The sequence below is a fragment of the Marmota flaviventris genome, chromosome 4, assembly GCF_047511675.1.
Source record: "Marmota flaviventris isolate mMarFla1 chromosome 4, mMarFla1.hap1, whole genome shotgun sequence".
Lineage (NCBI taxonomy): Eukaryota > Metazoa > Chordata > Mammalia > Rodentia > Sciuridae > Marmota > Marmota flaviventris.
Window position 1 is genome coordinate 85,240,824 of NC_092501.1, and position 26,881 is coordinate 85,267,704.

At 36.9% G+C, this 26,881-nt stretch overlaps 1 protein-coding gene across 4 annotated transcripts in view; it reads left to right on the forward strand.

The window, feature by feature from the left end:
- Nucleotides 1–4,542: 4,542 nt before the first annotated feature.
- The window catches only part of Sacs (sacsin molecular chaperone), a 99,156-nt gene continuing 76,817 nt past the window's right edge, over nucleotides 4,543–26,881 (forward strand). The window contains exons 1-3 of one of the 4 annotated variants that reach the window (XM_071611326.1): nucleotides 4,543–4,641; nucleotides 10,237–10,624; nucleotides 25,571–26,084. In XM_071611326.1, coding sequence (XP_071467427.1) covers nucleotides 26,065–26,084 — 20 coding nt within the window. In that variant the 5' untranslated portion in view covers nucleotides 4,543–4,641; nucleotides 10,237–10,624; nucleotides 25,571–26,064. Of the gene's footprint in view, nucleotides 4,670–10,236; nucleotides 10,625–25,570; nucleotides 26,085–26,881 lie in introns of all 4 variants that reach the window. The other 3 variants (XM_071611327.1, XM_071611329.1, XM_027941607.2) reach the window with 3 other exon arrangements.

A 26,881-nucleotide genomic window follows, 5' to 3' on the forward strand; every position in this document is an offset into this window, starting at 1 on the left:
TGGTTACCGTCACCTGGGAGGGAACCCTTCTGGACTCAGCCTTTTCTGAAAATGGAGGGTCAACTGAACAATTATTTGGTGTGGATTAAGAAAAACATTATAGTAACCTAATGCCTGGAATAATAATGCCTGGAATGCTGTAGATGCAAAATTCATGCTAGTTTTTCATTTACCCTTAAAATCAATTTTTCCACTTATTTGCTTCAGTTCTCAACAAAGCAAAGACTAAAGAGACTCAAGCTCCTCCTCTCATTTTGAGTTTTTCTGAATTTACATAGACACATGTTATAAAAATTGGCTCTGTCTCCTTTTATTTGATATTCTTTGTAGTTTGGTCACATTTTTCTGCTTTTGACCCTTTTTCTGAACCCTCTACATCTGTTTCAATGATGAGATTGCTTACTCATAATTTATAATGTAAAGAAATGTATAGGGGCTTAAATAAAACTATATGGGAAGATTTTATATATATATATACACACACACACACACACACACACCCCTACACACACACATACACACACTCAAAGTAAGGCTAATAAAAAACATTAAAATGACAATGAAATCAATATACTAAATTCATATGCCAATAGTATCAGTATTATTCTAATTGAACATTTACTCAGAACAAAGGCCAAAAGACAGATACATGATCATACAGTTGGATCAAATATATTTGGAAAAAAGTACTTGTAACTCATTGCATCTGTGTTGAACATGTACCGTCTTTTTCTCATGTCATTATTTTCTAAATATTATAATAGCTAGTTACATAGGACTTACTTGTATTAGGTATTATAATCATTTAGAGATTATTTCAGTTATTCAGGAAGATGTCCATAAGTTATATGTAACTCCATTTTACATACATTATATGTAACCCCATAAGTTATATACTACCCCATTTTATATAAGGACTTGAGTACCTGTTGATTTTGGTATCTTAGAGGTTCTAAAACCAATATGAAACCTGCAGATACCAAAGAATGACTATATAATTCCTCTGCTGACAAAACAAAGCACTCTTTTAGCAAAAAATCTTCCTAATAAATTCTCTAATAAATTTGTCACGTGGATGAAAATACTGTCTACCTTACTTCATAGAAAGTAGTCAATAAATAAAATGAATAAGGAATTTTGGATATTTTTGCTTCTAAAAGTAAGCATAGAAACAGCAACAGTATAATAACTTGTTGCTAATATTTATGAGAACTGAACTAGGTGCTGTGCAAAAAAATTTTAGCTCATTTATTCCACACAAACACTCCATAGGGTATGAGTACCATGCCCACTGGGGCATGCAGACAAGTTGTGCCTCAAGGGCCACAGTCATAAGTGGAAAGCCAGGGCTTGCCAATCTGCAGTCTCATAGTATCCTGCCATATTGGGTACATCATGCTGCAGGGTCCCTGCACAGGTAGAGAGTTTGCCACCTTCACAGAAACTTTCACAATTGAGTAAAATTGGCGGAACACCCTGGATGCTCATCTATAAATGAATGTGATTATTCCCGTTCCCTGCTGTTGGAATTGTCTTTCTAGAGGGCCATTTGGCAAGTCTTGTATACGATGTCCTCAACTTGTCCATCCCCTTTGGCCCAGTATTAAACTTCAAGGAATATGGTATCAGGAAATTACACCTATGTATACACAAGATTCATAGACACAAATTGGATATATTTGAAATATTCAACAGTAGAGAAGTAGTTGCAAACACTATAATGAAACCAATGAAGTGGAATCATATGCCTCTATGAGTTTTTTTTACAGGACCTATAAATACACTGATAAATGTTCACAGTATTTTGTGAGGTGGGAGAAAATGTAGCCTCAAGATACCTATATTGTGGTTTAATAGATAAAAAAAGATACCCAGTGCTTTAATAGATAAAATCGTTAGATAGTATATATTAAAATGTAAAGTCCTATGGTCCAGTAGTTTTTCTCCATATTATCACCCATAGGCCATAATCACATGAATATAAAAAGTTAAGTATGCAGATGTTAATTGCCATCTTATCTTTTAATAATGAAAATTGGAAATCACATTATATTTATCAAGAATGAAAGAGTTACATACATGGAAGTATTTAAATACATGGAAGTTCCTGACTGTGGAATACTATGCAAAAGTTAGAAGGAATGGGATACAGGCATGAAAATAGCAAAATATTTTCTAGCAGAGTATAAATTATTTGTTTCTGTTTTTGTCTTAAGATGAGTCTTGTTGTATTGCCCAGGCTGGCTTGGAACTTATGAGCTCTTGCCTCAGCCACCTGAGTAACTGGGATTACAGGTGAGCACCTTGGCCCTTGGCTTGGTTACGTTATTTTGGTAATTCAGTACAATTTACTGCTATGTTTATATGAATATGCATGTTGAAAAGGTTTAGATTTTCTCTAGAAGAAGAATGACTGATGATAATGGTTACTTAGTCTGAGATAATAAATGGGAGATATGCTATTTATATATGCAAAATTTGTTTTAGCTATAGTTTTGGATCATTTGCAAGAAAAATACAATAATCTGTTACTTATGTAATTTAAATTCACTGTTCATACACTGAGTGTGAAAGAAAAACAAAACTAAGTATACAAAAATGTTGAGTGCTGTCTTAGTATTTGATTTTGCTTTGACTATTGTCCACGTTAAGGTCACTAAATTGCTAATTTTAATTCTAGTTCTAAGTCTGAAAATGCCATACTTTATAAGACTTGTATAGGATAAATGTCCATAAATAATTTTTGACAGAGCTGGCTGTTTGTCTAAATTAGCATATTCCAATGTCATACTGCCATCTTCTTCCTTTACTTAATTTTCTTCTTAATATTACTGTATAACATTTGACATGTATGTTTATTTGTGTGTGGTTGGTCTCTCCTTGATAGAACATAAGCTTCCCTAGGTGGGCCCTTGCTATTTGATTTATTGCTATTTGTTTTCTGTGGTGCATAGCATAGGGCCCTATACAAAGAAGGCACTAAATAATTAAATAAATAGTTGTTTTTGCACATATATGCCCAGGGAAGGGCCTGACATGATTTACAATCACTAAAACACTAATAGTGTTTTTCCTAGTGGTAGGGTTATGGTGGATTTTTATTTACATGAAATGAGCTCTGTTTAAAAAAATGTTTTCTAAATGTGGGGGCTGGGAAACTGATCTAAGATAACTGCTCCTTGTATAAAGTCTGTTTATCTTGTGGCCTCCAAGGAAATTTGGGTTATTGACATAGCCTTCCTTTTATAGTGAGTAGATGATTCTGTAAATTGATGTGCACTTTTTTTTTAGGTGACCACTTGGCCTCAAGCATTACCTTAAGAATCAATGATTAAAAAAAAATCAATTATAATTTTGCCTACACCACATCATGTGGCAGAAACTGGGTATGTTGTAATTAAGACACAAAAAGTCTGCAATTTTTCTTTGTAATATGATTTGTATTGTGAAGCAGGGACAAAAGGAATTCAGTTTCAACTTTGTATGAAGAGCTCTTTATGAGGAAGCTGCGTGGGGATTGTCTCTGTTTGCCTCTATGTCTTTGCCTCGGAAACTGCAGGGGATAAATCAGAGATGAGCTTCGAGGAACTGACTTCTTAGCAGTTCAAGGAACCCATAGCAGGCTTGTTAACACTGTGAGGCCTGAGGACAAAATTGGCTTGAGGAAGTGAGCTCTGCCTTGAGTCTCCTCTGTTCAGCTGGTCTTGGCTGTGAACCTTCTGTATGCCCACCCAGGACTACAAGCTGGGGGGCTGTGTCAGGGATGTGTTACATGGCTGTGCCTGTCACATGCTGGCCCACCTCTACTGAGAAGCCACAATGCATGTGAGGTCTTCTTTCTGTTGATAACGGAGTACCTCTCATATCTTCGGGGTCTGTAAGTTCCTCTTTAAATATGCAGTGGAATTGTTTGTTGCTATTGTTAGAAATGTAAATGAAAATTTCCTGAAAGATTTAGTTAAAGGACTTCAATGTTTATTAAGGAAATGTCTTGTCCCTTTCCCTAAAATTATAATTTTTAAATTAGAAAAATGTCTTAAAGTAGAGAAAAACCTATATACCAATAAACTGTTATTTGAACCCTTATGTGCCAAACACTGGGTATATCCACATGAGAAAGCACTATTCCCATTTCACAGATAAAGAAAGGGAAGGTCAAAAAACATGACTGACTGACTTACCTAGACATTTACTGGCTTACAGAGACTGAACTCCTGGCTGTCTATTTGCAGCCAAGAGTAGTTACTGAGATAGAGAGTACTGGCGTGAGATGCAGGTGAGTTAACAGAACCTTCAGCAAAGGTATTAAAGCTAAGAATCTAGAATGGTCAGTATATGCTGAGATTGAGTTGATATCACTCAGGTGGAACTGTGGACCTCTCTGAGTTAATAAAAATGTAACACTTAGGCAACTTTGTAGAAAACAGCCAAGAAAGCCACATGGTCACTAGGCCATGAACAGAACTTCTACCATATGACATAGTTGGAAAGGAAGTCTGGGCTCAGTCTGAACAAAGGCTAAAGTGATCCAGGAGAAGAAGCCAGAGTGTTGGTGGTGCCAGCTCTTTGAAAGCTCTGGGCAAGTGGGAGAGACATATCCTCTGGCTGAGCCTTCATAGTTCTGGACAACGGTGGAACCAGGTAATACTATCTTACATCAAGTTCTAAGGTTAGTTTAAGGTAAGTGAAGGCATTGTATTAGAGTTCTCCAAAGAAACCGAACCAAAAGGATATGTAAAGAAGTCTGAGGTTTTGGTTCATATCATTATGGAGGCCAAGAAATCTTCTGATGTCTGATGGCTGTCTACAAGTCACAGAACTAGGAAAGTCGGTGGTATAGTTCCATCCAAGCCTAAGAACCAGGGAAGTCCCAATACAGGGCCAAAGCAGAAGAGCCTTGGGCTAGGAGAGGGTTGGTTGTGTAAGTCCTGGTGTCTGAAGTGCTGAGAACGAAGAGAGCTGATATCCAAGGGCAAGAGAACACAGATATCCTAGCTCCAGGAAAAGGAGAGAAATAATTTGCCTTCCTCTGCCTTTTTCTTGTGGCTTTTGGGCTCTCTTTTTTTAAATTTTATTTATTCTAATTTGTTATATATGACAGCAGAATGCAATTCAATTCATATTACACATATAGAGTTCAATTTTTCATGTCTCTGGTTGTATACAAAGTAGAGTCACACTATTCATGTCTTCATACATATACTTAGGGTAATGATGTCCATCTCATTCCACCGTCTTTCCTACCACCATGCCCCCTCTCTTCCCCTCCCTCCCCTTTGCCCTATCTAAAGTTTGACTATTCCTCCCATGCTCCCCCCATCCTATTATATATATATATATATATATATATATATATATATATATATATATATATATATCGGCATCCTTATATCAGAGAAAACATTTGGCATTTGGTTTTTTGGGACTGGCTTACTTCACTTAGCGTTATGTTCTCTAATTCCATCCATTTCCCTGCAAATGCCATGGTTTTATTCTCTTTTAATGCTCAGTAATATTCTATTGTGTATATATACCACATTTTTTAAATCCATCTGCTGAAGGGCATCTAAGTTGGTTCCACAACGATGTGGCTACGTCCCAGTAGTATGCTGTTTTTAAGTCCTTTTGGTATTAAATGAGGAGTGGGATAGCTGGGTCAAATGGTGGTTTCATTTCTGGGCCCTATTTTTATAGGTCTTTTGTAGTAACAGATTGGATAGTTCTTTTCAACACTGATGAGAGTCAGTATAGCTTGGATATTAAGAGCATCCCCCCTGCCCAAGCCTGTATGTTAAAAGCTTGGCACCCAGCTTGGAGCTAATGGAAGTTGGTAGGAACTTTTAGAGATAGGGCTGATTGAGGTCTATGGGTTATAGGGGTGGGGGTCATGCCTCCAAAGGGGATTGTGAGACCTAAACCCTTCTCTTTCTTTTCTGCTCCCTGGTCATGAGGTAAGAGGTTCTACCTCATCACGAAGCAATAGGACCAAGAGATCATGGACTGAAACCTCTAAAACTGTGGACCAAAATAATTTTTTTATTTTTAAGTTCACAATTTTTTCTTTGTAAGTTGATTTTCTTAGATTTTTGGTATAGTAATGGGAAGTCAAGGACAGATCTACTTTATTTGGTCTTACAATTAAAATATTAATTTCTTCAATAAACACCCTCACAAATACACCCAGAAATAATGTTTACCAGCTATCTGGGTAATCCTCAGCCCAGTCAAGCTGACACATGAACAAACCATCACAGACATCTTGACCTCTGTCCTGGTTAGCAGTCGATCATTCCCAGAACGTGGAAAATCCATGATTTGCTAATTATGCAGAAAATTTTGCTTTGTAACATTTTTAAGACAAAGTATAAATCTTTTGATGACAACACTCAAATGCCATAAATAGTGCCACAAATATAAACTGTGCTCAGATGGTTTATTAAGTGTGCCATTGTATCTGGACCAGGGCAGGGTGAAGGGCTTGTGGTGCAAACGAAACCATATTCAGAAGGCATACAAAGCTAGAAATAAATCTGTGCAATTTATTGACAGTAAAAAGTATACACTATGCACTACTCATGAGGTATTTAAACTCTACATAATGTGACTATTTTTAAATAGCCATATTTCACTGGGCACCTTTATACAAGGTGAATTGGTAGACAAAATGGTCTAACCCTTCTGAAAACACCATATGTCAAGTTAGAAGTCCCCAAATAAGGAGGAGGCTGAATAAATTATGGTATAATAAAAAGGATCATAATGCAATAGGACCAAGAGATCCTGGTCTCAGGAAATAAAAGAAAAATATTTTTATTTTTTATTGTTTTTGTCAGTAGTGGGGATCAAACCCAGAGCCTTGATCATGCTAGGCAGGTGCTGTACCACTGAGTCACATTTCCAACCCAAGGAAATATTCTTAGTATAATGTTAAGTGGAAAAACAGATTTAATAGCATATTCAATGTATACTTTATCTTTATGTATTATGTGTATATAAACACACAAATCCAATCTGTATATATCTGATTTGTATATATACAATCTGCATGTATGTGTGTATCAGTGTGTGTGTATCAGTGTGTGTGTGTGTGTGTATGTGTGTGTGTGTGTGGTCAATCAATGGGTACTAGGTTAAAATTAGGAGCAAGCACAGCTGATGTGGGGTGGCACAGTAGAATGACTATATATAAAACAATAAAAGTCTATGCATTTCAAAAACCTAGAAGAAAGGATTTGAAAGTTTTCACCAGAAAAAATGATAAATATTTGAGGAGATACACACGTTTAACCTGATTTAAACATTATACAATATATACAAGCATCAAAACATTACATGGCACCCCATTAATATGTATAATTTTATGTATGAGTTAAAATAAATTTTGAAAAGATTGAGAGAAGTTATTTTGGATAGTAAAACTACTAGCTATGTTTCTCAGGTTTTCCAGTATAAACACACAATGCCTTTGTACTCAGCATAAAACAGTAACTGTCACTTAAGAAATACTGTAGGGGCTGGGATGTAGCTCAACAGCAAAGCAGCTTGCCTCACATTCCCAAAGCCCTGGATTCAATCCCTATTCCAAAGAGAGAGAGAGAGAGAGAGAGAGAGAGAGAGAGAGAGATCTGGCATTGTGGCTCAGTGGTAGAGCACTTGCCTAGCATGCATGAGGCACTGAGTTCAATTCTCAGCACCAAATGAAAAATAAATAAATAAAGGCATTGTGTCCATCTACAACTAAAAAAATAAAAAAAAAACAATTTAAAAAAAGAAAAAGAAATATTCTAAATGTTGTCATTTAAATGCAAAAAGTATCTCCAAATGCTGGGCAATGTAAGATCTCGAGGCCCTTCACAATGGATGCACTTGTGAGGGTGCACATTGAAAGTGAAGCCTGTGAACCCCCTTCTGTCAACACGTAGGGCCAATGGGAAGCAGGAGCAGTGTAAGAGCTACCTCTGATGACTAAAATATTTATTTAAGACAGTAAAAATCAACTGGAGTCACCTACACATGGGATGAGGAGAGCCTACCTCTGGATGATGGTAAGGCTGATGCAGCAAAGAGAGATTACAGGACATGAAGGGCCACCCTGCGGGGTAGGGACCATGAGCAGGAGGCCATAGGCAGGCATTCCACACTGAGGAGCTCTCTGGCCCAGAGAGTAGAGCTCCACATTCAACCAGCAGGAACCTTTTTGTCACCTGTAATGATTTGAATGTGGTCTATTCCCATCAAAACTCAAGTCAAGCCTTAATTCTCAGTGTAGAAGTGCTGGGCGGTGGGGCCTAGTAGGAGGTGTTGGGTTATGGAGTGGAGATCTTGTGGATGGGTTAAGCTTTTCTTCAAATAGTGAGTGAGACTTTACTCTAGTGGGACTGGGTTAGTTACCAGGAAAGTGGGTTGTTGTAAAGCTACCCCTTGTTGCTGGCAATCCTGCGTGTGCCTTCATTATGAGTTGAAGCAACATATAGTCATCGCTCGATGTAACCACACAGCTTCCAAAACCATGAGGTCTTTTCTTTTTAAATTACCCATACTTGGGTATTCTGTTGTAGCAACAGAAAACAGACTAAGACATAATCTAAGTATACTCAGCATTGGGTCCCAAACAGGAATTTTTTACTGAAGTTTTTTCATGATGAGAGTACTGAAGACAGAATTATATTGCACAACCCATAGCAGGACATTCTAAAAATGTACGGTCCTTATCTCTTTCCCGACTCTTTTCCCCCTTCTCCTTCCCTTCCTCTCGCCAGTCTCTCAAACACCTGTCAGTTGCCTGGATTTTTCTATCCTGAGAATCCCTCCCTCCACTCTAGAGTTGTCACCAGCTGGGCAGTCCTTTGGTGCAGCATGATGTAGCTCTTCTCTAGCTTCCTGCAAGAGACTTTTCTCTTGGCTTCTGCCTTGTGCATCCTAACACTCATACACTGAGCAAAACAAAACGGTCTCCCTTAAAACCCACTTTTCTCACTCATGGGAGTGAGGAATTATACATATTTACAACTTACAATCCAATTGTTGCACCATTAATTAATTTGATAAGGGAAATGGTACTTAGAACTGATGTAGCCTGGAAGGAGGCAGGCTTACCTACATAGGTGCATGCCACCAAGGGCCACACTGCTGGTGGCCCATGCAGCACTTTGGTAAGAATCCAAAGGTCCCCTCAAGACATCATGCTCTCTGATAAAGTTATTTTACTTGTTATGTATCAATTTTGTTGGAAAAAGTCATTTCACTACTGTCTCCCAGGAAATTACAAACAGTTCACCCTTCTTATCCACAAGTTCTACAACTGTGAATTGAAACAAACACGGATAGAAAATATTTTTTAGAAAATATTTTTTAAAAAATTGCACCTGTACTGAACATGTACAGACTTATTTCCTTGTCATCATTCCCTAAACAATGCCCTGTAACAACTATTGACATAGCATTAACATCGTATTAGATATTACAAATCGTCTAGAGATTATTTAAAATGCAAGGGAGGATATGCATAGACACTTTATTTTATATAAGGAACTGGAGCATACATGGATTCAAGGCTCCTGAAACTGATCTCTTATAGATACTCAGGGATGACACTACTTGAAACTGTGAATCTTGGATCTAAAAGAAAGGCTGTGAGATTGGTGTATTATGCTGCAGCCCCGTGTAGGGTTAGACTGCAGAGAATTGGGGACTCTCTTTCTGAGGACAGTGCAGACATTTGGGACCTGCTTCTTCCTCAGGGAGATGACCTGAACCTTTCAGGTCTGGAGTTGGCTGAACTGAATTAGGTATTTTCCCCAGGGGTAGAACAAAGAGGAGCTTCCAAACTCTAGCAATTCTAGATAAGCTTAAATTCTTGATTTATACAGATAAAGTAGGCAGTAATCTTGGGAGACTACAATAAGGAATATAGTGTACATGAGCTCAGGAGAGCAGAGCCATAAAAACAGATGATATTGGGATTTCAGATCCCCCATTTATATGCAAGAAAATAAAGTTCTATTTGATTTATTTTTCAAATATTCTTCTTATTAAATTGACATTAAAAAATACAACTGTATGGCATTTCCAAGTTCACAAAGCATTTTGAGTGAATGCTTATTCGTTTTTCACCTTTGGAACCTCGTACCTAAATCCAAATAACACAAATTCACGTGGTGCAAACACACCGTGTTGTTGTGTTTTATCTGTGAGTGCATTGCTAGGATTTTTGTTTTTCTTTGTAATAAATTGTAGGATTTCCTGACTGGACATTGCCTACTCACAACTCTGCATTGCCCATGATGTCAAGGAGACCCAGCCTGAGGTCTAAGGCCCCAGTTATTGTTTAATAGAGTCAATCTTCCATCAAACAACCTCATCTGATAAAATGAAGAAAATTAAAAAATCTCTCAACTGTTACAATCCTGTGTCTGCAGCATTACTGAAACCTAAGGTTGATGATCAGCCTATCTCTTTAAAAAAAAAAAAAGGCCGCTGGGTAGGGGGAGCTACTGACTCTGCGGCATTCGAGTGCTGGGACCCAGTGCGGCTGGCTGCGGTGGCAGTCACGCTGGAACCTGCTGATGGTACAAAAGGCAAACAAAGGCACGAAGACCGTGATGCGTGATGCTGACAGCGACCAGTAAGTATCGGATGCTCCAACGAGGTAATAAACGAGGAGGGGACATGAACAAGAAGCCTATAGAGATCTCAGGCTCCGCGGTTGGATTGGTCCTGCAGTCCTCCGGGAGCTCCTGGGAAACAGGGTCGGTCCGTCTCTGCAGCCGTTTGCGGGGATCCCGGACCCCCTTCCTTAAGGTCTTCGCCTTCGGTAGAGGATAGAGCATCTTCTTAGGTGTGCGGTGCAGCTGTGAGTAATGAGCTCTTTTAAAAATGTTCAGTTTGGGCTGGCTGCCCGCGGGTTTGTGGGTGAAGCGCCAGCTGCAGCGTTACTAGAGATCCACTCTGGTCAAGATGCTCAGACTAGCCGCTTTGTCATTTTAATTGCCACCCTGGGCTGCAGAGTGTGGTCACAATGGATCTATTGCTGTAGTACAGTGTGAGGAGTCTTGAAACAATCAAGTGGGGTTCTCAAAGGAGCTTGTTGTTTAATTTATAGTGGTTGTCCTCATTTTAAACAGCCTGTCTTTAAACGATCGCATGCATGACTTATATAATAATATTTGAGAATCCTTTTAGTTAAAAACATTTTTTTCTTCTTTAATTTCATTTTGATAAGTGATTACTCAATTCTTAGATAGTATTCCAATTTAAGCAGGAAAATCTCATTACTTCTTTCTTTCCTTCTTCTCTTCCTTCCTTTTCTTTTTTTCCTTAAAACAAGGCTAATGTCTCAGAGAAAAGGGTTGACTTTCTTTCTAACATAGCAATTGTTTTGGCTTTAATTTTATTCTGCCTCTGAAGATGGATGGTTCTTCCATTTAAGTAAAAGATAAAATACAGATTGATTTCATGTGTTTCTCAAGCATTAGCTTCCAGAAATTATATGGAAGGCCAGCTCTTTATTTCTACACCAACACAAACAAAAGTAATTGATGCTAAAACCCATTTTGTTTGTCACATGACAAGTAAATCTATCACTTTTTAAGCTACTCATTGATAACCTGATACATACTAGGTTAATTCCTGGTTCTTAAGTTCCTATAGTATTATTTTCGGTTAACCAGCTTTCATTCCTTAATCTTGTCCATGAAGGCTCACTTCATGCTATGACAAGTCTCTCTCATTCTTGGTCATTCCTTTCGTCCTTTGTTTTCCTTCTCTGAATTTTTGGATGGATAATTTTTCTCCTCTTTTCCCCTGAAGACTTGCTCTGTAAATCCTTCAAACAAACCAAGCCAGATTTTCTAGCTTCCCATATTTTTTTGGATATCTTGCTTGAATTCTGTAAACTTTTCTATGGTTAATGCAATGTTTTATATTCTTCAGTTTTTTAAAACTAAGATCAGAAGCACATTGGGTACTATTGCTTTGTGCTGGATTTGTCCTCTGTAGTCTTGGGTTCAAATCTCTGCTCTGCCATACATATTGTCACTCTGCAGTCACTGAGGATTCACCTACTTTCTCTAAGTCTCAGTTCCTTCCTCTGTCAGAGATGATGGGATTTCTTGCTCACAAAATTATCATAGAGTTGAAACCAGAAAATGTGCATGAAGATGCCTAGTACATACTTCACACAATGTAATCATTTGGTGTTTTGACATTTTCTCATTCAATCCATTCATCTACTATCCACCCATTCATGATCCAGGCAAAAGTGGTTTCACATATTAGTTCACAAAAAGAATGAACTTCTGACTGTGTGAATCTTAATCAGCTATGATCAGTTCAAATATACCTGTTCAGTTTTTGCTATGGGATAAACACTGTTCTAGCAACTTTTACTTATAAAAGTAATGCTAAATTTCGAATTTTGTCATAAGAGTATTCTGTTGGAGGAAGGAAGACCGATTTCCTTAAGTTCACTATGATAGTAGCAGTGATGACAACATTGACCACTCCCATCATGAGTCCAAGGAGGATCCTTAAATGTGATTGATGTAGATGTGCCAAATTGTAATTGGAATAATTCCGTTGCTATTCTGGTCTTGGACAGTGTCAATGGCAATGTAATTTTTGTATATTCTGTTACTATTTTAATTTCTATTTTATGTGTCTATCTCCTTTCTCCTTGCCATCTTTTCTTTCCTTAAACTTGACATTTAGCATATTGCATTCGATTTCAATGTTTAGGATGGAGCTGTTGCACCCTAAGAGGGAACATAGTGAAATTGGAAAAAGCACTACATTTTATTGATTATGGAATGTGGCTCTAGTGCTACTTTGGCTTCTCTTTGTGCCAATTAGAAAGTCATTTACCCTTATACTAAGGTAAGAGATCTGAGTTAGAGAATCTTCACATTTCCTTTGTGCCGTGAGTGGGTGATTCTTTGGTCTATCCTCAGTTTATAAGAACTACTTGATCCAATTAGACATCTTTACCTAGGTTGTCTCTTCTGATTCTCACAATAGCCTTATGAAGCAGGCAGTTCCATTTTTTTTTGTAGTACAAAATATAAGATTAAGATATAGTGGAAGCCTATCCATTTTTTAGTTGTTAAAGGAGATGTTGATGAGTGTGATATTGGGATTCACTTTTCTTGCTGAAACTCTCAGACTAAAAACCCTGAGCTCTAGTCCTTTCCGCTGTGTCCTTTCTCAAGGCACTTAGAATTTATGGTGATTTGAAACCCAAGATGCCATGATTGCTCTTGGTTTTGTAAGGACTAATTTTGGTTTCACTTATAGCATTGCTTCATCCAGACGGACATTTGTTTTAAACATTCTACTCTGGATTAGATCAGGAGTCTGTTATCTAGGACAGTCTCTTATCTAAAGGCTTTGCAGTCTACAAAATCTTCATGTGTTCTGAAATGATAACATTTTAATATAAGTCAAATTCATCCTAATATCATTTAAGTTTCACAGGCCTCTTTAGTTTATTAAAGTACTAAATGCTTTAATTTGAATTTTATAAGTATCTGGAATTTGTACATAATGGTAGATAGAAGCTCAGGTTTTCTCCTTGTTTTTAATACAATGATAAATTTAACCATTAAAAATACCAATAGGTGCAAGATAAAATACAAGAAATATTGCATAAGACAAACACACTAATGAATTATTATTTATCTGAAATTCAAACTTAACCAGACACATATACTTGTAATTAATTTGCTAAATTTGGCAATACTATATAAACAAACTTAACTGATGAATTAAACGATAGTTACTTTGCATGTAAGGATATCAATTTGTTAGTTCTTTAAGTTTAATACATAAAACCAATCACTATCAGTTTTCCAGGAATCATGCCAAACACCCCACTAGGTTTTACTGTCGATGTTTTATTTTTTAAATGTTTATGCTAAGTGACCATCATAAGAAAATTCTTACCATGAAGAACATATTTGTGTCCAACTCATGTTCCTATTTCCCAGAGACCCTCCTAAGAATTAAAAACAAGCTAATACCCAGATTTTAAATGAATTTATTTGGAGTCAAGAGTTGATTTTGAAAAGTGACATACAGTATACTCATTCTGACGTTTACCCTCTTGAAGCCTCAGTTTCTTTCTTCTTACACGGGATCAAGCATGAGTTAACAATCCCAACTCAGAGGTTAGGTGACAGGCAAGCAAGCCTCTGGCATGGCTGTATAGGATGGACTCCCCCTCATAAAGCTATTTTTTAAACAAATGAATAAATATTATTTATCCCTCCTCAGAGCCACTTGATATCAGTCATCTAATATCAAGCTAGATATATTTTAATTATAGAATTTTAATATTAATTTTAACAGCTTTACTGAGATATAATTCACATACCATACAGTTTAACCATATATTATATTATTTTTATATAAAATCTTATCTTTGAGATAAATTGAGCTTTTTTAAAGGGAAACCTAAGAGTCCAAGGAACTTCTGTTCTAGTGCAACCCCCCACAAACATCTGCTTCCCACAATTAGCTCTGCTGTTTGGTAGACTGAAATCTGAGGCTGGATCAACTGGATTCTAGATATGCTAATAAAAGAATGTGTGTTTTTATTACTTGGAAATTGACCAAAGTTATTAAAGTGTTCAGTCTCTATTAAATACCTTATTATCCATGGTCTAGAACCTATTTGAATGGGGGAGTCAAAGATGAACAAAACATGCATGAGGGATTTCAGCAAAGTAAATGACAAAGACTTGTATAACACAGAGGGCTTTGGAACGCTGAGGAAATAAGGTTTTTTTCTTATTTAATCTGAAACAGAGTATTTTTACTATTGTACATTTTCCATGGAAGTCTTTAATTATACACATATGCACAATGAGTGGCACTCACTTTTAGCTTTACCTTTATGTGCTGAATAAAATGCATTTTATACACCTATTCAATCACAGGGTGTGCATTTGAGGTCAAGTACTGGCTATGGTGACCGTGACCTTTTCTACAACACATCGTGCTGAAGCAGTACTGCCAGTAATGACATCAGCAATACTTGCTATGCTGTAGATTCTGTCTGTCGATTTATACGTGATTTCACCTGACTTTTTCATTTTGCAAAAATTCCATTTTAAACCAAGTCTGCCTTTGCTGACTCACATTTTTACCCTGACTCGACAGAGGATGAGACAATCAATCTCTTGGTGATTCCATTGGGGCTTTCTGGTGGGCTTCAAGTCTGTCTGCATTTGACTCCTCGTTTCTGCAATGTTAGGGACTTTTTAGGGTAATTTTCCACCATATCCTAGAGGATTTAGCCATGTATGAATTTGTTTGGTCATAAATGATAAAAAACAATGTGGATTTTTAGTTCTCTTCTTCAGATGAATGTATACCCTGTTCCCAGGAAGTGGCTAAGGGCAATGCTCTTTTTTGCTACAAGAGTTAAAAGACAGTATCTAGGGAAACAAGGCTCTCCTGATAGGTCAAGCTGCAGAGGGCTGTGCCTGGGAGCAATGCAGCACTGAGCACAGTGAAAGAGCAGGAGTTGTCTCTGCTGTCCTTTCTTCTGCCCTGACATGGCCCTTCGCCCTCCCCCCCCCCACCCCATGAGGAGGGGGTTTTACTAGTCTTGAAACAATGGATGTGGTTCTGAAATTTGACAGACAAGCAGAAAGGACATCACACTGAAGAGGGTAGACAGCTCCTGATTATATTTTTATGCCATCCCTGTAGGAAAAGCCTTTCTTGTCATTTCCTTGGGTGACAGCCAGCTGTCCGTGTTCTAGTTCTTAGGGTGTTCGCTTTGTCCTCCTTCTTTCTGCTGCAGTTCACGTCATTGTACCTCAGAATCCCCTTCATCTTCCCACATGCTTCCCCCTACCCACCTCTGCCAAAGGGCAACTTTGAGTTAAAAGAACATCACCTATTGCTTATCCTGCAGTTGTGATTTAAGCCTGGAGTCTCCAAGCTGTTTTTGTTTCAGAAGGAATTTTCACATCAGTGAATAAGTGGACCTGGCATGTTTCTCTTCCTACTCCTTAAATGAGATCACATATAGTGCCAAATCCTCCCACTATGGGTAAACCCCAGGTTGCCAAAATAGAATATTTTTGCTGGGAAGGCAAAGAGGTCACTGAGTGGACACACTGTGCTTATGATAGCCACGGGCAGCGGCTGCAGGTTTCAGAGCCAGACGACCATTTTTGTAGTTGGCAAAGATGTATGTCCAAGCCCCATTTCCCAACAGTGACTCTATGGCTTTGATTGTTTTGGTCCCTGATGCATGAGGCGAGGACATGGATCAGTGGGCAGACATTTTCATGAACACATTTCATATTATTTTGTGCATTACAGAATATCATATAAGTAAAAGTAGAGGCATCCAATATGTGTACAAACTGCACTTTAGTAAGCACTTTCAGACCCAGTTCACTTTGGACTTTGTGATGATGCTGTCAATAGATAGGGCATATCCTTGTTTTGCAGGTGAGGCACTTAGAGATTGTGTAATTCTCAAGTCCTGGTGAGTAGATGGCCCATGTTGGAAGGTTCCATTATGCCTCACTGCTTTCCAAATCACATAGTAGAAACCGCTTTATCCCCCTCCTAGAGAAGGTAAAAGAGGAGAAGGAAATAATATTTGAATGTTCATGCAATTTTCCCTCGATACCTGCAGTGGATTAGTTGTTATTGGATGCTGAATCTGAGATGCCCAAGTCCATTATATAAAATGGTACATTTTTTTACACAGAACCTACACACATCCTACTGTAGACTTTAAGTGGTGCTTAGATGACTTATAAAACCTAATACAAGGTAAATGTGCAAATAGTTGTTATACTGTGTTGCTTAGAAAATAATGACAAGGAAGAAAGTCTGTACATGTTCAGTAGAGATGCAGTTTTTTTAAAAAATATTTTTGATCTATATTTGGGCGAATCTGTGGATGCAGCATCCATGGATACAGAGTACTGTACCTGTGTCAGGCACTCAATATTGGGGAATAAGGAAAGGGCTGGGAGTTAGAGGACCTGTGTTTAAGCCCCTATATGGGCTGATGCTTGATTCTTCTGGGCACCAGCCTCATTACTATAAAAGGGAATTAACAATTACCTACCCAATCATAAGGCTGTAACAAGGCTGAAATGAGATAAAATCTATGGAATCATTTTAATGAATTAAAAATACCATAACTGAGCTGGGGCTGTGGCTCAGTGGTAGAGTACTTACCTAGCATGTGTGATGCACTGGGTTTGATTCTCAGCAGCACATATAAATAAATGTATGAAATAAAGGACCATCAACATCTAAAAAAATTAAAAAAAATACCATGGCTATACAAGGTAACCTTATTATACTGCACTTTAATATTAAATATCAATAATATTTTAACTATACATAAAATTTAGGATATACTCATTTTGGGGGGCATGTTAATGAAATACATGAACACAAAATTTTCATGAAAGTGGTAAAAGATGCCAGACTTATCGTATCATGATTAGTTTGTCAGTCTTATTGAAGAACTGTCTTAAATTTTTTAGTATGGAGTTTGAATGTTGGTATTTCTTCCTTTAAAAAATTGCATTAGGCTGCTGTTCAATAATATTATATTATATGCCAGAATAAAGAAGATTAGCTTTTATCTTGGAAGGTTCTTGTTAAGGTTTTACAAAAGTAAATGTGTCATATATTGAAACATTCAAAAGTCATGCATTATTAGATGAGGAATTATTTCCCAGGAAAACATTAAATATTTAAGTGTAAAAGTTCTGACTAGGATTGGCCATGTAATCAGTAAAGAACAGAAGGCATTTCTGTAGTCTACAGTAATAAAACTATAGTAGGACAAAATATGTATTTCATCACAAGCAGTGACACTCTTTGCATTCATACCCACATATCTACTTATTTAGAATATTTAAATTTAGTGCCTCCGGTAATGACTATTTGTTGAGTTTGATAGATGTGTGTACATGGAATCATAAACTGGAAATTTAAAAAACGATTTTAATATTTCTCTTGCTGGCATTTGTTGGTCTTGGGTTAGTGCAAAGAAATCATGAGAAATGATACAATGATATACAATAAATATTTAGTGAATGTTGATGTGCTTTATTCATTTCCTTACTATTATATGAGAACTGATCTGGTTTATTAGAGAAAGCCAAGCTAGGGGCCTGGTGATCATGCTGGAGTTGTCTCCTCCTCAGTGGAGCCCTGCAGGGGCCCAGTGTCCCAAGAGGCACTGTGGTAAGTGTTCATTCTCCCTCCCTCTATGCTGCCACCACGTGGTTATAGTTTACAGAGACTAACATTCATGTGGCACCCTTATAGACTGGCCCCAGTGATTTTTGTCACTGTGTCCCCTTCTTTTCTATGTCCTTAGGGCCTGGGTCCATCCTTTAGCCTTTTTGAGCTTCTGTCTCTTAAGCCTTAAAATGAGGAAACTCTCTGGTCTACCTCTCTTAGAAAGTTGTTTGGACGATCATGTGACAATGTGTGTAATTGTAAAAGATTATACAGATAGTTACTATATGTCGAATTTAGTAGTAATTAGAACAGGTTTACAAATATATCCTGTGAATCTTTGGAAGACTAAGGGACAAGTTTGGAATGATTGAGAAATAAACTGTCATGGAGCACTTTCCTGGTGTTATTATGCTGACCCTGCCTACAGAGAGCGTGACTGGTGGTTCAGGAATGGTATAGGTGCTGCTAAGGGTAAAATGCTTTCATGCAATGAGGAAGTGATCCCTTCGGCCAACTCCTTCTCTCTTTGCCTGCCCTCCCTCCCCAGCCTAGGTGGAGCTGGGGATGGGACCCAGAGCCTCACTTAATCCTAGGCAAGTGCTCTACCACTGAGCCACACCCTCATTCCCCTTATTTTCTCTCTGTAAAGGCTTATTAAGTAGACATTATTCCATCTCTAATTTTTTATTTTTGTTTTGTGGTACTGGGCATTGAACCCTGGGGCATTCTGCCACTGAGCTGCATCCATGGTCGTCTTTTATTTTTTATTTTTTTGAGACAGATCTCACTAAAATTATGGAGGCTGACTTGAAACTTGTGATCTTCCTGTCTCAGCTTCCTGAGTCCCTGGGGTTACAGGTGTGCCCCACCACAACTGGCTCTAATTCTTAATCAACTGTTTTTATTACAAATCAAAGATATTAAAGAGGTCACTGTATGATAAATCTGTTTTCAATACTCTCTGATATACATGACATAATTTATAGTACAATTCTAACTTTAATTCTATTTGAATGAAAATAGTATGCATAGAAAATAGTATACGTAAATTATAGTGTGTTGCCAATTTTCTTAGGTACTTTCTTTTCAAGAGTCCTTTCTGTATTCTAGACACAAAACCTTTGCTCATTTTTCCATATGGCAAATATGTTTTGATTTATATAGCATGCCTTGGGTGAACAGAAGTTCTTAATTTTAATGTAGATTGAATTTAACAATCTTTTCCTTTATGACTAGTGCTTTCTATTTGTTATTTAAGAAATTCTCTATCCTGAGGTCAAAGAGAGATTGTGTTACAGTTCTTTCTGAAAGCTCAAGGTTTGATTATCATCTATGTCCTTAATCATCTAGAATTGATATCTGTGCACAGTATGGTGTTCAGATAAGTTTTCTGTGCTTGTCTCCATGTTGATGAATGCTTGTCTTAGTAACATTTTTGGAATGGTCCAGCTTTCCCACTGAGCTCCCTGGTAGCTCTCTTATGGATCACGTTTCCATTGACACATGGGTCTGACTCAGCTGACTCTGATTGTTCCTGTGTGAATGCCACACTAATTATAATAAGGCTTGATATCTAGAAAAACAGGACTTCTCTTTACTTTTTAAAGGAGTGTCTCTGGTTATTCTTGTCCCTTTGTTTTTCCACAGAACTTTTAGAATTAGCTTATCAAGTTTTATAAAAGGTGATTTGGATTTTTGTTTCCAGTTGCTCTGAATTATAAGATCAATTTTCAGTGACAGTGAGCCTTCCTGTCCATTGGACACATAGCTCCATTTTGAAAAGAACATCTTTAATGTCTTTTGTTAAGGTTTTTAGATACTTCTTCAAATTTTCATATTAATTCCTTCCTGATAGTCATTCCAAGGAGTCTCATTTTTTTAATTGCTATTATACACAGTTAGCTTTAAAAATATGCCTTTAAAAAAAAAAACTCTTACTGGTGTTGAGTGAGGCTGGGGTTGTAGCTCAGTGGTAGAACTCTCACCTAGCACGTATGAGGCATATTTTTGATCCTCAGCACAATACAAAAAGAAACAAATAAAATAAAGGTATTGTGTCCATCTGCAACTGAAAAATTAAAAAAAAAGAAATGCAACTGAGCTAATATCAGTATGCTTGGTTACTATCAGTACAATATTATTAATTTTTGTTGTCGAAATTTATGAAACTTTTCTGTGAATCCCGACAGTTTGGTTCCTCTTCTTCCTTCTTTCTTCCTCCTTGTTTCTATCTTTTTCTGTATTGTACTAACTACCATCTCTGACAAAATGTTGCATACAAGTGGAGAAAGCAAAATATACTTATTGTAAAGTTAAAATTTGACCTTTAATCTGCTCAGCTGATTATTTAGTAAGAGTTTTTGTTCTGTATTTTTGGTCATGGATGGATATTAAATTTTTCCTATGATAAATCCAATTTGGTATTATCTTTATTATACATTGCTGGGTTCACCTTGCTATTATGAATTTTGAATTTTTGTGCCTATGATCTTGAGTAAGTGTGGCCAGTAATTTTCCTTTTTTCATACTTTCCCAATCTGATTTGGATATATTAACAGCCTCATGAAATTAATTGGGACTATTTCCTGTTTTTTATATTCTCTAGTAGAATTTATATGATATTAGAATTATCTGTTTGTTGAATATTTGGTCGAACTCTCCAGTAAAATCAGCCATCCTTGCATTTTTTTTTCCTCAGGGAGATTTTAAATATCAGTGATTGAAACAATTTAGTAGGATCAACTTATTCTTTTTTTAAATTTTCTTTTGTAGTGTAGGACAGAATGCCTTTATTTTGTTTATTTTTATGCAGTGCTAAGGATTGAATCCAGTGCCTCACATGTACTAGGCAAGTGCTCTGCCTCTGAGCTTCAGAACCAACCTGGATCAACTTATTCTTTAATGAGTTTTGGTACCTTATATTTTATAGGAATTCATCCATTTTCAAAATGTTCACATTCATTACCTCAAGCTTGTTTATAGTATTCTTCTTTATTTTCAAAAATTTTCTCATTCCCAACACATTTTAAAACTTTTTTGCTTTATGATGATCAATCTTCCAGAAATTTTCCAATTTTAGTAGTCTTTCAGAAGAATTAACTTTTGTTTCTGCTGAAATTTTCCTTTTTGTTAATTACTCTCTTATCTTTATTTCTCATTTCCTTTGGATTTGTCCCCAAAGGAAAATTTAACCTTTTTCTAAGTTCTTGAAATGGATATTTAACTCAGTTTTCAACCTTTCTTCTTTCTGAAAGAAATCACTGAAGGCTAAGCTTTCCCCCATAAGTTTACTAATCCCACTTTTAATAAAGAAAAAGCAGGTCAAAGACTGTTTTTGGTGAGCACTTGTATCCAGTCGGAATTTAAGAATCCCTTTGCACTCATTTTAGTTATCTTTAGAGTTACCTTCTATTTGTAGCACATGGCATTCTTCAGTTTCTATTTATGGTAGAGATAGAAATTTTTCTTTTATTATATATTTATTCGAACAGAGAGTGGCTTAGTCCATATTTTTGTTGTTGTTGCTAATAATACAATATCACAGACTGGATAAATTATAAAGAAAAGAGGTTGAATTTGGCTCACAGTTCTGGCCCAAGGTTGGGTAGTCACATAGAGTGATGGCCTTATTACTGACAGAGTCCCAATGCTTCTCCAGGGCTCACATGGCAATAGACAGGGAGCATGCTTGTGTCTCCACTGTTACCTCTCCTTTTCTTATACAGCTACAGGACTCTCTCATGGCAGCTGCACCCCATGAATTTACCTAATCCTAATCGTCCCCAAAGGCCCTACCTCAAAACACATAGATTAAGCTTCTACCCTCTGGAGACCTCATGAGGATTCGACTTCCATGTGAATTGTAGAGGGAACAAATCATATTCAACCCACAACAGAGTTATTTCAAGAAAAATATTAATAATTGAAAAAGTGCTACAAAAATTAGCTAAAGATTCCCAGAATGGTATATTGTAGCTCAAATATGAAAAATTATGAGAGTGATTTATTGGTGACTATTTTTTTTAGAAATTAAAGTTCTGAGGAACTGCTACCTTCCCTCATTCATATGTACCATCTTGTTGCATATGTAATGATTCAATCATAGTGGGTAATTTCTGACAATTATGGAAAATAAGGCAGAAATGGACATGTACAATGTTTTAGTGTCCAATAAAGAGAATAATTGCTCTGAGAATTCCAAATTGTGAATTAGATGTTAATTGCAAAAGTGGTATTAAAATTAAAGATTGAATTATTTGAGAGTGAATTCAGGAGGTATTAGAAAAGGTCACAGTGATCCAGCGTGTGTTCATCAAGAGCAAGTATGTCATATTAAACCACTTCCCCCTTATTACTAAGACAAGATCATTTGATTGGCAGATCAGTGTAAATCAGGAGAAAGACTGTATTGTGCTTTAGTAATACATAGGCCAAAGTCATCATATACTGTAAAGTGATAGAAATAAATGTGATTGATGATAATACATTTATAAGAGCTCAGAATTATTTCAAAGATTATTTTTGGTAATGATATCTTCCATCAAGAAGAAAATTGTAATAATTTGCCATATGACTCTATGTTGTTTAGCAATCTTATCAAACATATTTGATGATATAAAGATAATTAATATTTCAAATCTTAGAATATTTGTTTTAAAAAAGCATCGAGAAACTGGAATTAGAGATTCAGTGAGGTTACAAGGCATGAATATGTAGTGTTCCACTGAGATCAATACTTCTCCAGTTTCCCTCTAATGTTCCCCCAGGGCCAGGGCATGGTGAGCAGATACTCTGTACAGACGTAGGACAAAGCCCCAGAGGTTTTGCTTCAAGTATAACTAATCCCAGATTTCCCTGTACTTGTATCTTCTATCATAAAGATTCCTATAAAACCTGCATCTATTCTACAATGCATTTATATTTTATGATTATATTTAAAATAACATTTTGATCAGCCAAACTTTGTTTTTATTTAAAAGACCTGTTTGGAGCTTGGGGTGTAGCTCAGTGGTAGAGCAGATGCTTAGCAAGTGGGAGGCCCTGGAATTGATCCCCAGTGCCAAAAACAAACAGAAAAAAGGCATATGTAGGTGAATTCCTAGTCCCAGAATCATCGAGGGGTTTTAAAACAAATATACTTGTCTATAATTGTAGAGTTTTAGAGACATTAATAACTTAGAACATTTATTCCCGGCTCCTTGCTTTATAGATATAGAAATTGATCCTCATCTTCTACTTCCTAATACTTGACCTCTCTTATTAATCTAAATATTTCAAATGAAGAATCCAATTTTAAAAATCTATTATCACATCGAAGGCTTATATCCTCTTGCTGATGTAATCCTTAACTTTCATTTCTAAATTTTAAATTTAAATGTACAATTTCTCTAATTCTTGGCATGTGGCAATCCAATCAAGATGTCATTGTTTTAGTTAGCTGTTGCATTGCTGTGACCAAAATACCTGACATAAACAATTTAGAGGAGGGAAAGTTCAGTTGAGGCTCAGTTTGAGAGCTCTAAGTCCACGGACAGCCCACTCCATGGCTCTGGGCCAGAGGTAAGGCAGCACATCATGGGGAAAGGACCCAGCAAGGGAAAGCTGCTCAGATCATGGTGGGGACCAGAGTGGGGGCCAGGGTGTTGGGAAGTTGAGAGCCAGCAAAAGAAGGGGAGGGTGCCAGGGAAGAACAGCCTTTCCAGGGTACACCCCCAGAGACCCACCTTCTCCAGCCATGCCCGACCTGCCTACCCTTATCACCCAGTCAGTCAGTTCATCCAAAGTAGGATGGATTTAGGTTACAGCTCTCACAATCTAACCTTATTACCTCTGAATATTTTTGCAGTAACAGGAGTTTTTGGGGACATTTCATATTCAAACCATAGGAGTCATGATATTAAATTTTATTAAGATTTTGGATTGATTTGTTCTAATTAATCTTAATCACAATGCCTAGTAAAATTTTTAATTGTCAAGTTGTTGGGGAAGTGTTTTCAGGGAAGGGTGTGGGTTGAGCTTTAAGTTCTTTTCTAGGGTTTTAATGAACATCCAAGTATTTATAACACTATTACTATAGCTTAGATTATCATCTCTATATTACTTTTGTCCACAATGAAAGCTTGGGAGTATAACCCGGTGGCAGTGTTTGCCAGCATGCTAAAGCCCTGGAGTCTATCCCTAGCACCACCAGGTTAGAGGATAGAAAAGAACAAAAGAAAAAAATGAAGAGGTATTTTTTTTTTCAGTTTGAGCCCATCCCTCCTTGAGTGATCTTAAACAAATTTACTTACTTTCTTGCATCCATATTTCTTAAACATATTAGCTGCTCTACCTCTCTTGTTCTATTTCAAAGAACCATGAATTGTAATCATGTCTAAGAGGTAATTTTCAAATATTTGAAAATTATCAAGTATTTATAACCATAGCATCTGTATGAGTGGCAGAAAATTCGTCTTATGTGTCCTACTAGCTTATCACTGTGGTAAAAAGTTTGCCATTTTCCCCCTTCTCTTTATTTCTGAAAATGTTAGGCCATTGTGGCACCAATAATTATTAAGAACATGACTATTAAGGCAGTCTTTATTTATTGCTCTTTTTCCTTTTCTTTAGAAAAATAAATGGAGTATAATTTCTCATTTTTCTGGTTGTACATGATGTAGAATCCCACCAGTCATGCAGTCCTATATGTACTTAGGGTAATGATACCTGATTCATTCTACTATCCTTCCTATCTTCACATCCCCTCCCCTTCGTGCACTCCCCTCTACCTAATCTAAACTAACTCTATTCTTCCTTAACCCTCCCCCACCTCCATCCTCCTTTATTGAGAGTTATCATCCACATATCAGAGAAAACATTTGGCCTTTGTTTTTTTTGGGGGATTGGCTTATTTTGCTTATCATGATATTGGCTATTCTTCTTTTTCCAAGGTAAATGTTTCTCTTTCAAACACAAATTATTGTGTGTGTCAAGTCATAGGTTTGAGTTTTAAAGGTGTTGTTCCTGAATAGAAAGTGGCATTGTATGTGAGGAGAAGCACATATTTCCACTTGGAAGAAGCCAGGGAAATAGAGCATGAACCTAAATGGAGACTTTTTTTTTTTTTAATTTCTAGAGACCTCCATGTATGGTGATGTGTGTGTTTTTTGGTTGTGTGTCTTGCTGGGAGGGAGGGATAAATGGCATGCTGGTTGGCTGTAGTGCAACCTGTGGTTTATAATTAGAAGGTTACTGGAGCTAAGAACCATGGCTGTTTTCCATGAGGAATTGCATTTTCATTGCCCTGACTTGAGAACTTTCCCTTATTCTGGTGTTTACCCTTCCCTGATTTTCCTTTCAGGACCCCAGAAGTGAGGCCAAGATGCCCTTGTCACAAGAGCCAGAAGAAAGGCTGTCACCAACGAGTATTTTGTATCTGCTGAAATGAAGGGGATTAAGACCGAGTCCAAGGACTTCTATAACATCTTCCCCCTGCAGCTTCAAGAAGAAATACAAGAGATTCTCAGATGAAAATAAATTAATTTTGTTTTGGGGAAAAGCCAAGAACTCATAGCCAATCCAGTGTTTTACCTTAAGAACTTCCGTGGGTTACTGGATCAGAAGGCAGTCATTATCAGACTGGAGCGTCACACTTTAAGAAACACAGACACAAAACACAAGGATGTTTTCTGACATCAGATGATGAAAGGATGTTGAAGGCAAAAACCAGCTTTTCACCAGCCAGGAAGAGCTGAACTTGGAGTGCACATTTAGAGACAAGACAAGCAAAAGACTTAAACAGAAGGAAGAAAAGTACTTTCATGGTTTTCAAGGACAAACATTTCAGAAGTGATAATGGAGACCAAGGAGAATAGGTAAATGAATTAATATTTTAGATGACAGTTTTTTGCATTGAGATTTTAAGGCTTGTCAGGTTTTCCCAAATGAAATGTAGATAGGCAAAAACAAATGCCTGTTCTCTAGAGGTAAAAGTGAATTAGCCTCTATATACAGGTACTCTCTATATAGAGATACTCCAGGTTTAAATTAGATTGCATATATAACATTCCAAGCCAAGCTAAGGATTAAAAATCATTTCTTCATATTTGTACACATAGTTTTGCATTTTTCTGTTTCCTTATGTGGCTATTTGTGATGTAGAGTTGATTAAACTCTCTTATTTTCTCTTTCATGAAATGTATATATTAGTATCTTGCATCAACCATACGATTATTTGGAAAATATAAAATAAATAGCTGTGAAGTACTTGAAATTGTACTGAATAACCTGATGAAGGGGGGGGGGGAGAGACAGAGAGAGAGAGAGAGAGAGAGAGAGAGAGAGAGAGAGACTTTTCCTTTATAAATTATGATGATAAAAGATAATGCTTGCTTCTTTTCTCAAATTGCTTATTTTACAAACTTGAGGATTAAGGTAAAAATGTAACATTTATGTATATTTGCAACTACTGCTTAAATTTCTCTGTGTTCTTCTTTTCTTTTCAAGCATATAACAAAACACCTTTTTATAATTTTTACTGCTATATGCAAATGGCACACTCTTTAATTGAGATTTTAGTGCCACAGAGACCAGGGAATGCTTTACATCTTTAACCTAATAACTATGTCAGCAGATAAAAAGGCTTTTCAAATTTGAAACATTAGGGGAAAAT